We start from the raw sequence: 13098 nt of genomic DNA, 5'->3' as shown, positions 1-13098 counted from the left end.
GAAGAAAAGAGGGCGGTTCTGGGCCAAGGCGTCTCTCAGGAGTACAAGGAGGAGGCTGCTCGCCGGGCACAGCAGAGACAAGAAGCTATGGAGCTTGAAAGAGGGAGTAACGCAATGTGGAATGGAAATCCAACGATCCGGGAGCCTGTACGGATCACTCGGACAGAGTTTAAGTCATTTGATGAGGCTTCCAGAGATGTGGAGGGGTTCTTCAAGGACTTTGAGCAGCAGTGTGCTGTGATAGAGGTGCCCCACTCTGGCTGGATGCGTTTGTTAGTGGGACTCCTGAACGGTAGCCTGGCGGAGGTTTACCGAACCATTGACTCACAGCGGAATCGGGATTATAACATTGTAAAGCAGACTATCCTGGATTACCATGCTATCCCCCCAGACTCATATAGGGCTAAGTTCCGAGACTTCCCATGCATTACGGGGGCATCGTTTAGGATGTATGCACATAAGATGTCCCAGGCATGTCGGAGATGGGTGGAAGCAGAAAACGCCTTTACTCTGGAAGATGTTATACAGGCGTTCCTTATAGAACAATTTCTTGCCAAGTGCCCCACAGAGGTATGGGAATGGGTCCGGGAGTGCACGCCGTGCACTGTGGATAGAGCTGCAGCCCTGGCCTATGAAGCCCTTACTATCCGACCGCAATGGAGGAGGTTTCTGGACAATGAACCACGGCCTTCTCCCGCACCCCGTCCCCCTCCGATTATATCTGCCCTTCCACTTAGTCGCAAGCCGATGACAATCACGCCTCACAATCCTGGGCCCCAACAGTTCCGACCACGACCCTGGGGTTTCACAGAGAGATGTTATGGGTGTGGGCAACCTGGACATTTGCAGTCTGGCTGTCCCTCAAGGATTCGGAGGGAGCTCCACCTTGTCCAGTACATCTTGTGCACTTCATCCCAACCTGAGGAAGAGCTACCACCACCCCCACCAGAGTGGACCACCGACCACGGCACAATAGATATCCCTCCTGGAGTGTACGGACTCCGGCCTTTGTCCATCAGAAATACAGAGCAACGGCATTGCCACCTGCAGGATGTCTTAATTGATGGATACAAAGTGTCAGGATTTAGAGACACAGGGGCATTCCTGACTAATCGCTGACCCCCGTGTGGTTCGACCCGAGGCAATTCAGCAGGGCCGGGAAGTCCCATTGACCTGGTGGGGGTTTCCGCAAATATATACAACGAGCTTCGGTACGTTTGGATTATGGTTTCGGAGAAAAACGGTGTTGGATTGGAGTTATGGGAGGACTTCCTTCAGATATCCTCCTTGGAAATGACATTGGGGAGTTACAAAGTCATTTTGTGGGAGCAGAAGGTCCGTGGGCCTCTCACTCTTCTGAAAGAACAATTGGAGGGAGATATCACAGATACCGGAACGCCCATCATTCCCTACGTTTTAGAGTTCAGAGACTGTTTCGCCCAGCTAGCTACCTTGGCTAATGAACATCAGCGAACGGCCCAGTCCAGTCAAAAAGCCTGGTATGACCATAAAGCCAGGACCCGGGAATTTATGGACAACAAGTGCTCATGATTATTGCAACCCCTGCCACTGTACAAGGAACTAAACAGTGGAGCAAAGTGGACTAAAGTGAGCAGGCCAGAGGTCTGTGTAGACCTCATAGCGTGCTCACTTATTATGAGGGGGAGAGGTTGTGATGGTGTGATATGCTATGTGGGTATCATTTTTGTGTATATTTCTATTTTACTTATTTTCATGGTGTTCTCTTGTAGAAGGAGTTATTTGCTAATTGAATGGCTGTTGCTGCCATCTGATATCAGCCCCCACAGTATTGTATGCTAATGACATGTTGATCTAGCTTGTTGAAACAATGAGCCCCTGAGACCTTCCCCCTCCTGACCTGTGAATGAGGAGGGAGACTTTTTTTTAAATATCAGGGAGGTGAGACAGATCAGTCCTGTGTGGAATGATGGTGTGTTCACAGCATCTCAGAGAGAAAGAAGATATGTACTATGCTATCCTCTGTCTGCTGGATTGTTGGACTTTTATCCTGTTACTGAACTGCATTCGTGTTCTGGACTATCTTATCCTTTGTGTGGTGAATTGTTTATGGACCTTTCATATTTTGGCCTAAATAAAGGTCTTGGGATTGTTTACTATACTCTAGCTCAGTTGATTGTGTGATACTGGAGAAGGACCCCATGACAGAGACGTTACAGGAAAAAGCCGAAAACTGAGGTAGATATGGGTCTAGTGAAAAACCTGTGTCCACTTCCTACTGACACCAAGCTATAACTGATTAACCTAGTGCCAGTCGGTAGGGTGTACACTGCGGAGGAGCTAACATAGTGTCAGCCTCTTAGTGGCAGCAGCATACACCCCATGGTTTCCTGTGTCCACCAATGAAGCGATAGAGAAAATCAGTATACCTGCAAGAAAAACTGACATGCTGCGGATCTAAAATCTCCACCTCAGGTCAGTTACACTTAGTAAATAAGAAGCTTTGGACTCCAGCAAATCGCAGTGAGTTTTTTTTATCCATAAATGGCAACAAAAAAATGAAAGAGTGGTGAACCTTCCCAGGAGTGGACAGCTGACCAAAATTACTCCAAGAGCGCAGCGACATCTAATCCAAAAGGTCACAAAAAACCGCATAACAGCATGCAAAGAACTGCAGGCCTCACTAGCCTCAGTTAAGGTCAGTGTTTTTTAACTCCACCATAAGAGAATGGGCAAACATGACCTGCATAGCAGAGTTCCAAGACGAAAACCACTGCTGTGCAGTAAGAACATAAAGGCTTGTCTCAGTTTTGCCAGAAAACATCTTGATGATCCCCAAGACTTTTGGAAGAATATTCTGTGGACTGACGAAACAAAAGAAGGAAGGTGTATGTCCCATTATGGCTGGCATAGAAGTAACAAAGCATTTCAGAAAAGGAACATCCTACCAACAGTAAAACATGGTGGCGGTAGTGTGATGGTCTGTGGCTGTTTTGATACTTCAGGACCTGAAAGACTTGCTGTGGTAAATGAAATCATGAATTCTGCTGTCTACCAAAAAATCCTGAAGGAAAATGTCCGGCCATCTGTTCATGCACTTGGGTTACGCAGCAGGACAATGATCCAAAACATGTGAGCAAGACCACCTCTGACTGGCTTAAAAAAATAAATAAATTAAGGCTTTGGAGTAGTTTAGTCAAAGTCCTGACCTCAATCCGATTGAGATGCTGTGGCATGACCTTCAAAAGGCTGTTCATTCTCGGAAACCTTCCATTTTGGCTGATTAACTACAATTCGGCAAGAGGAGTGGGCCAAAATTTCTCCAGAGAGTTGTAAAAGATTCATTGCCAGTTATTGCAAACGCTTGATTGTAGGTGTTGCTGCTAAGGGTGGCCCAACCAGTTATGAGGTTTAGGGGGCAATCACTTTTTCACAGAGGGTCCTGTAGGTTTGGATTTCTTTTTCCCATAATAATAAAGACGTTCATTTAAAAACTGCATTTTGTGATTACTTGTGTTGCCTTTATCTAATATTTAAATTTGTTGGTGATCTGAAACATTTGTGTGTGAAAAACATGCAAAAGAATAAGAAATCAGGAAGGGGGCAAACACCTTTTCACACAACTATATAACATGAAGTATCTTTATGTAACCTGTCAGGGGAGGTAAAAAAAACCACGACTTTCTCCATCACTGACAATGAATTTACATTTATAGAGAATCTATCATGACAGGCAGAACTGTCTGCATGACACACCTGTCCAACACGTAGAACCAGTGGGGGGGAAACGCGTTACTCATTAGAGCAGCTGATCTCCACACTGACGACAGATGAACGCATGAGCTTTCAGGTCACGAGCACAGACTTCTAAATGGAGTAGAGTCTGTCTATCCTGACAGGTATTCTTTAATGCATCCACCAGATTATGTATGCACAATTTCTTCTGCCATGTCCTCTGTAATTGGACTGTGTAACGTCAGATCAATATCAAGGAAGAAATCCTGCTTTCGTTAGACTTTATAGAAACTGAATAAATTACATTGATTGGAAAACTAGTAGAACTTTAACAAAATATTAGGACTTAAAAAAGCCCTTTAATTCAGAGATTAGAAAGACTTGAGTTCTTACCATTGGAAAGTATCTTTGGCTTATTGGTTTGATTGAAGCAGATGTTATGTAAGACAAGCAAAGCAGAAGGGAACTTTAGCTTCTGTTTGTATTTGGTGAGCTCCAGGAGAAGGTCCACGCTCCCCTTCAGTTTCATAATCATCACCTGACCATCACTTCCCAGGGACAAATTCCACAAAAATTTCAGCCACAGATTCGCTGCAGCATTAAGGCTTTTGTTATTGCTTTTTGACAAGGAGAGTGATAAAAAGTTTTGTAGAAAATTACTCTGCAAACAAGAAAAAAAAAAGACAGACAACAATTTAGGAAAAAAAAAACCCATAACTAAATAGGTTGATAACCAAATAGTATAATTAATTTAGTTGAATGTTTCTTTTGTTTCATTCTATTACGCAGCATTTTCACTGCTGTAAATGCACTACAATACAAGATATCAGCTGACAGATCTTTACTAAAGCCTGTGCTTAAAGAAACACTCTCATTGACAATTTTTTTATAAATCTGTACATATGTGCATTTAATGTAGTGTATATGCTCGCCATCTCCAGGATCCAGTGCCGCTCTGCTCCTCTTCTCAGGGATGTCACTGTTCTTCAGACTCTCGTGGTCTGACTGCGCTCCACATGACCCAGACCCTTTCACAGTGTAGGCCTATGGTGTGTCGGAACAAGGCTCCATAGGCCAACATTGTAAAGGAGACTTCCCCGCTCAGGCATAGAGCGATCCAGGGAGTCTGAAGAGCAATGACATCACTCAGAAGAGGAGCAGAACAGCGCTGGATCACAGAGAAGGCAGCAGTAGGTGAGTGCATAACCACATACATACTACATGACATGCACATATACACAGATTTATAATAAAAATAATCTTCATGGGAGGACTTCTTGCAGGTCATAGAAAGTTGACTAAAATTATACTTTGATATTTGCGATCAGACGTCATATTCCAGAGAAATCCACATCTTAATAAGTAAATGAGCTGTGCAGAACTATGAATTGGACACTGATCTCCCCAAGTGTCTGCCCCCAGAGCTTGTTTTATATGAAAGGGGGAGTTACCAGTGTAATGGCCGCTCTCTGCTCTCCTGTTCTCACTGCAGAGCTGTGTGATTATACCTGAGACATCTGCAGGTTCCTCTCAGCTTCCATCTCACATGCAGACAGGGGTGCGACACAGCAGAGCTGTTATAGCTGCAGCAAATGTGTTTGTAATGAGACAAAGTTCAGTTTTCTGTTCTATGTTAGTTACATGTCTCAGACAGGTAACATTTCATTTAAACTAGACTCCAGAGACAGATCCTCAGAGAGATCCATGCCCTGCCCATAGATCTTAAAGAGAATCTGTCAGCAAGTGTTTGCTATGTAATCTAACAGCATAATGAGGTAGGGGCTGCGACCCCGATTCAAACGATGTATCACTTAGCTTAGTGGGTGTAGCAGTTGTGACAGAGTCAGTTTCCTCTGCTGCAGATTTAGTAGAGCTTGGGAATGTTGAACTTTGTATATCCTTCACCCACAACACTGAGTCAGCTTTGTGTATACAATATAAAATGACAGAGAGCTCCTGATCACTGCCGGGGGAGAGGTTGGATCACGTAGCATGATGCAGCTAGTCAATAGTGAATCTCCTGCTGATAAAACATTAAATTTGTTGAAACAGAGACACAGCCTAATAAGTGACACATCCCTGAATTCAGTGTATCAGATCTTACACCATACTGCTCAGAGCACGTAGCAAAAACTTGCTGACAGATTCACTTTAACAGTTCATTTACATATAAGAAAAATGTGGATTTTTTTTGTAATGAGACACCTGATTGCAGATGTCACGTTATCATTTTATACAACTTCCTATGACCTACATGCCCATATAGACGACTTAGGAGGATGGATCATACTGACAGACTCTTTCTAAATGTCACAAATGTCTACAAAATAATAAAGTAAATGATACTCGCTGACAATCCACAGTGAAAATGGGCAGAAATTCCTGCTTAGCTAATCTCTGTATAAGGTGGGTCAGTGCGGAGGCCAGGGATCTACCAGTAGTTTAGCATTTATGGCTTTTTTGCGTTTGTAAAGAATGGACCACAGAATAGGCTGGCAGGGACCAGATGAGTTACAACAGGGAGCTGAGGAGAAATCAAGGTGGATGAGTATCGTTACTTTTATTATTTTCCCTGGAACATCCCTTTAAAAAATGCCAAATTCAACTCACTAGATGCAAATCTTTTGCCACAAAGTGGCGCTTTTGGTCATGTCCAATCACTTGTCAATTAATTTTGAGACTGATCAACATTAAAATGTGACAATGTAAAGCCAGGGAGATGAACCGAAACCGGAGATTCCAAACAAAACCTATAGTACTACCCCACTGTCCCCTGATCTTTGGCTCCGGGGCTGGACTCCTCTGCTACCTTAGGGTGCATTCTCAGACATTCGCGCTCTGGGTGACCGCTGATAATGAGGATTAGTAGCCAATGCTTGAAACAAAAAATGATGCAAATACAGTTACCGTACATGTACCATTTGAATAAATAAACCCCAAAACTGGCTTAATTAACCAAAGTGATAATAGATTTATTACATATATTTCAGTACGAGCGAAAGCAGCACCACTCCTCCCGCTTCCACATATTTTTCTCTTCTTTTCTTCCTCAGCAAACACTTTCCTACTGACCATCCCAAGAGTAATGCACTAATTCTAATAGGAAGTAATGAGGAAAAGACTCGGTGTGACCGGCATATCAATGCTGAAGTTGGATTCCATGCCCAGGCAACTCTTGTAGAATTATATGTGAACTGCTTTTTGTTTTACATGTTGCACCATAACACAAACTAGTAAGCTTAACATGAATTTCTACCCTTTATTAAAGAGTTATTCCCACAAGCACATTATTCAGAAAGCACAGTAAATCCATATTTATTGGTAATATACAGAACTGCCCAGCATAAAGCTTCTTTCCTGTACCTTTGCATCCCTTTTCAGCTCTTTCTGCCTATCTGTGCTTTCAGCTCCACATAGCAGAATGGGCCATCCTGTTCTTAACTGCTAAAACTACATTTCTATGCAGCACTTGCTTAGATTGTACCGTATGTTTCTGTGCACTGTCTGCTCCTGTACAGTACGACTTTACTTTCTGCCATCTACATCAGAATAGCTTGTGTGGTTTTACATCACCTGCTGATCAGTTTTGTGAATCCTCAAATGTAGCTCTATTGATGCATATGGCAGAGGAAAATCATCTGCTGTATGCAACAATAATGCAGCATTTGTAGTTTCACATAATTAGCCTCTCAGAAGCAGACAAGAGACCCAGAACAACTAATCTCAGCACCTGTAGACAGTAGATATAAAAAGTCTACACATTCGATAAAATGCCAGTTTTTTAGCCTTATAAAAAAAAAATCATACAAAAGGAGAATAATTTCTGAACTTTTTCCACCTTTAATGTCACAAATAATCTGTAGGATTCAATTGAAAAAATAAACTGAAATCTTGTCAGGAAAAAAAAAATTAAAATGTGGTTGCATAAATATGAACACCCTTAAATTAATTTAAGCAATTAAAGTACCCTCTGAATTTATGTAGGCATGCATTCATTTAGAATTGGCAATCTTTGCCCACTTTTCATTGTAGAACTGCTCCAAATCTATCAGATTGAGAAAGAAGCTCTTGTGCACGGCCCTCTTGAGGTCAGCCACAGATTTTCAATTGGATTCAGGTTTGGGTTCCGGTTGGGCTACTGCAAAACTTTGATCTTCTTTTGGAGAAGACATTATTTTGTTGATTTGGAGGTATGCTTAGGGTTGTCACTGCCGAAAGGTGAAATTCCAATTAATTTCTATGAGAGAGAACTAAAAGTTTTGATGCAAAATTCACTAAGTCTTGACTGAAGGCCCAGTTTAAGCCGCCCCAAAGCATAATGCCATGATTCACTGCATGGTGGATTTGATTTAAATCTAACTGATTTAAATCACGATTTAAATCACTAGTCAGTAAGGCTTGATTTAAATCAGTGATTTAAATCAAAGTTTCTACCTAAACTAGTTCTTGCTACTTTAACATGCAAGTAGATGAAGATTTTTAGAATCACTTTTTATATTACTTTTTTCTCCCCAGTTTAATGGGTTAATCATTCATATTTGGACACCACTGTTCTGTTGTACTTAGGAAGGAGAAAAATAATCCTGACCTTAATAACAATTTAAATAGATTTATTCAACTGAAACAATTACAACATTACAGCATAAGTTATTTGCTTAAACAAACATCCATGTTTGTTAACTAATTTGGCTAAACAAAATATATATATATATATATATATATATATTATAAGAAACTTAGACTGTCAGCCCAGCCGACACATGAAAAACTTAAATACTACTGTCCCTGCTGTCCTCTGTAGCTCACTTGTCGTCATCTTCATCATCATCTTCTTCTTTGCTCCTATTCATAATCTGGAAAAGAAAAACAAGCTTTCCTGCTTTATTGGGTCCCAACCGATTTCTCAATTTAGAATAAATGAGTCCAAAGGAAGAGAATATTCTTTCAACGCCTGCAGAAGAAGCTACTGCTGTTAAAAGTGAAATCATTACTTGAACAGTCTCTAAATCCAAGCGCTTAAGTGACTTCCACCAGTTTACTGGTGTGACCTTCCTTAAAATATCTTCAGCAAACATATATTTCTTGAATGGTTCCCCCTTAGCTCTGAAGTTTATTATAGATGGCATTAAAGATGGATGATTGCTGGATACCCATGTCATAGCTAACTCCTCTTCCTCAGCACTCAGGTTTTGACCCTGATATTGGATATTGACAATATTTGCCAAAAAATGAGCTGGAGTCAGTGCTTGTCCCATTCGTTTGTTTACTGCTTGTAATTTAATTCTGTCCATGTGTAGTTCTGTTTTTAAGTGTTCACTCAGTTCCTTCCAAATTTCAACAGCATCCGCAATAAAACAGCTATTTTTCTGTATTTTGTTTAAAGCTTGAGAGATGGGTTTCAGGAAGCTCAGCATATGTTCAACATTTCTCTTAAGCCCAATGTTGAGGATTTTGGCCGTGACAGTGCCATCTATTTTATCTCGATTTTCTTCACAACGTGTCATCAGAATAGGCCAGTTTTTGATATACTGCTCAAAACAGTCCACCACAGAGTTCCATCTAACATCTTGTGGGAGCGTTAGCTTGGTTCCACCCATCCTTTTCAGAGCTGCTGCAGCAAAATGATTATTACGGAAGTATTTAGCAATTTCAACATCAGCCTTTATTTCTGGAACACTTAAGTCTTTGGCTAAGAGGTGCAGCAAATGAGCACTGCAACCATATGTTATTAGCAGCTTTGTATTCCCTCCCTGCTCTTCTAAATCTCTTCTCATCTTGGATACGTTTGCAGCATTGTCAGTGACCAAACTGCGTACTAGACATTTGAATTTTTGTTCACATGTCGTTATAGCTTTTACTGCCACTTCTTGTAAGTATTCTGCTGTGTGTGCATTTCCTGACGTATCAGTTGTTTGTGCAAGGAAGACTTTACCTTCTTCTGTTGTTATACAAGCACATACAATAGGATCATTGTGGACATTACTCCACCCATCAATACTTAGGTTAACAATTTTACCCTCCAGAGCTGTTGCACATTGCTCCATTTCTCTGCCATACACGTGATCCAGCAGTTTCCCTGCAACATCAGCTCTGCTGGGTGGACTGTATCCTGGTCTCAGTGACTGAACCATATTAATGAAATGTGGGTTTTCAGTCAGACGGAAAGAAGAGTTCGTTGCATAAATAAACTGGGCAATTTATTCATCAATCAACTCTTTTTCTAATCTGCTAGTTCTTATCACAAACCTATCTATGGTGGTTCCAGGAGGTAAAGGTTTTTTCTTCCTTTTGGGTGATGGTGATATGTGGCTGTGGGTGTCTGATGGTGATGCTGCTGCTAATGAAGCACTATCCTGGATGGATAACTCTGAAACTGTAGAACAGGATGATGGTGATCTTGGAGGTGGATAGTTTCCAGAATCCATGAATTCCCCTAAACAAAAAAAGTCAATGCTGTTATTTTATTGTTTATACAATTTCTGCTTATTGTACACAACACATCACCGCCCCTGCCCCAAAAGGAATATTTGTTTTTCTTCATAACTGTACCAAATGACAGTAACATGCAGTAATAATAAGAAATATAATTTTTCTCACACATGCCAGTTCAGTCTTTAGAAATAGGATTCAATAAAAATGTTTACCAACCTGAAGATCCTGCCTGTTCAGAAGTGTTTCTATGGTCATCTTCATCACCGCACTTCTCATGATGTTGCCTCATTCGCGCCACCAGGCCTTGCATCTCTTTGTTGCATCGTTTGCATTTTGCATGCATGCCTGCCTTACCGATAGGCGAAGGAGCTTCATTAAAATATTCCCAAACTGGGTCTCTTTTACGGCCTGCTGCCATTATAAGGAAAGAATGTAATAAACCTCAGATCGTACACACAAACAGATCCAGACTTGTCTGTCTGTGGCTATGCTGCAGTATTGTGCTCAAAGTTTCACTTTCATTTTCTTGTCTGCTTGCCCTTCCTCCTCCTCACACTTAGATTCACATTCTTCTTGTGTTGTGCAGATCTATTCCACTCCAAACAATCAGAAACATATTGTCTAACTTCTTGGACTTGGCACTGAAGGGGTTGATTCTGTATTCATAGGTTTGTAGAACAATAGGATTAAGGCCTTTTTCTCAACTCTGTTCATGTTGTAACATTTTTGCCGTGAAGAAGAGGCTGGGACCTCTGCGGAGTCAAATTCAGTTTTGAGAACTGCGCAAGTAAAGCAAGCGTCTGTGATAATATAGGAGAGAAACTGCCCACTAATCCTACAGAAACCTCTGGAAGAGCATGGCATTGTGAATGTTACACATATACAGCCTTTATTCTACTGAGTTAAACAACTCAGCTTTATCTCATGATGGAAGAACCTTTGGATGGTAAAATATTTTCCTCAAAAAGCAGTTTATTGAAAAAAATCCGATTTAAATAAAAAAAAATCCGAATTAAATCAAAAAAATCCGATTTAAATAAAAAAAATCCGATTTTTTTTTATAAAAAACATTGATTTTTATCCACCCTGATTCACTGTAGGCATGGTGTTCTTTTGGTGATGCACAGACCTGGCTTTGCACGAAACACACGTTTTGGAAGTAAGGCCAAAAAAGTTCAACCTTGGTCTCATCAGACCAGAACACGTTTACCCACATGCTTTTGGCAGACCTGATGCAAGTTTTGGTAAAACAAAGCCGAGCAGACATATTATAAGTATAGGGAGATTGTTGTCTTGTTGTCACATGTAATATACAAACAGCACTTTCCAAAAATTCTTCTAGCTCCTTTCACCCCTTCATGACATTGCAATTTTCCATTTTTGCCCTTTCGTTTCCTCCCCTTATTTCAAGAGCCATAACTTTCATTTTTCCGTCTCCGTATGAGGGATTGCTTTTGCGGGACGAGTTGTATTTTTTGAATGGCATCATTCATTCATTTTATTATGTGATGCATTGGAAAAGTGCATTGAAATTGCAAAAAAAAATAAAAAAATGCAATTCCACAACTTTTTACCATGTTCACTATAAGGTAAAACGGACCTGTAGCGGTTTCATTTTTTGAGATTTGAAGATGTGTCGTGGCTTATTTTTTTGCCCTGACTTCATGTTTTTATTGATACCATTTGGAGATGATGATTTGATTGTCACTTTTTGCATTTTATTGCAATGTTGAGGTGACCAAAAAATGTAATTCTGGCATTTTGATTTTTTCTCTTGTTACGCTGTTTACCAATCAGATTTATTTATTTCATTAATTTTTTTCTATATCGAATCTTTCTGAACACAGCGATACCAAAAGGTTATTTTTATTTTTTGTTTTATTTTTAACGGGGCAAAAGGGGGGTGATTTTTTTCTTTAATCTTTTTTCCTGTATATCTAACTTTTTTTCTTTTTTTACTGACTTCAATTGTCCACTTAGGAGACTTCAGGATGTGATCGTTCGATCGCCTGTGCCATACAAAGCAGGGTTTTAACAGTGCTGCTAAAGGTAGAAATCATGGTCTCTTACGAACGCCGGCGTTCACAGGACTACTGTAATGACAGTCACAGGGGTGACATTGGGTGAGTCTGCGGAAAACGGACTGCACTCAGATATCATCCGAGTGCAGTCCAAGGTCTTCCATGCACCAATAGACTTGAATGTATAAATGCTTTCTGATTTCAGAGTGAAACAAATCGGTCACCACTACTGAATAATACTGGCCCAAAATCAATAAGTTAAGAATCACCCACTGAGATCAGTATCCCCACAGATTTTTGGTGTTACATGTCGATTACACTTCTGATCGTCCATACCTTCTGGATGATGCACCTGCAGTCCTGAGTGTCAGCAACATTAGAGAGGAGGCCAAATACTGCCTGTTGTGTCAGGCTGCTGCAGGACGGGTCTGCGCCGAGCTTTAACACATTGTGCAGTATGGAGTTGCCTGCTGAGGATTTCTGTGACGGCTGGGTGGACATTACTCCAGTGTTAGTCCAGCATAAGGAACTAGATGCTTATAGAAGGGGAAAAAAAGTATAAATTTAAATAATAAAATCTGATTTTTTTGTTTTGCTTTAAAGGGACACTGTCACCTGAATTTGGAGGGAACAATCTTCAGCCATGGAGGCGGGGTTTTGAGGTTCATTCTCTGTCCTCCATAGTACACGCCTGCGCAAAGCAATCTTGCCTTGTGCAGGCATGTACTACGGAGGACAGAGAATGAACTTCAATCCAATATTGCAGCCAGCATGCAGCCAGCGGGTAAGGAAAGGGTGAATCAAAAACCCCAAAACCCCGCCTCCATGGCTGAAGATTGTTCCCTCCAAATTCAGGTGACAGTGTCCCTTTAAAACATGTCACTCTGTACTGCACATAAAGCTATTTTATCCTAATATGAAGTATTTAAAG

The 13098-nt window shown here is 41.0% G+C and overlaps 1 protein-coding gene across 1 annotated transcript in view; it reads right to left on the bottom strand.

Annotated features, from left to right (window-relative positions):
* The window catches only part of RTTN (rotatin), a 327600-nt gene that overhangs the window by 24167 nt on the left and 290335 nt on the right, over positions 1 to 13098 (bottom strand). Inside the window, exons 46-47 of the mRNA XM_069730984.1 lie at positions 12504 to 12703; positions 4108 to 4375 (exon numbers count right to left, since the gene is read on the bottom strand). Of these exons, the coding sequence (XP_069587085.1) occupies positions 4108 to 4375; positions 12504 to 12703 (468 nt within the window). The remainder of the gene's footprint in view (positions 1 to 4107; positions 4376 to 12503; positions 12704 to 13098) is intronic.

The sequence above is a fragment of the Ranitomeya imitator genome, chromosome 6 (genome assembly GCF_032444005.1).
Source record: "Ranitomeya imitator isolate aRanImi1 chromosome 6, aRanImi1.pri, whole genome shotgun sequence".
Taxonomy (NCBI): domain Eukaryota; kingdom Metazoa; phylum Chordata; class Amphibia; order Anura; family Dendrobatidae; genus Ranitomeya; species Ranitomeya imitator.
This window is presented reverse-complemented; position numbering and strand designations above follow the sequence as displayed.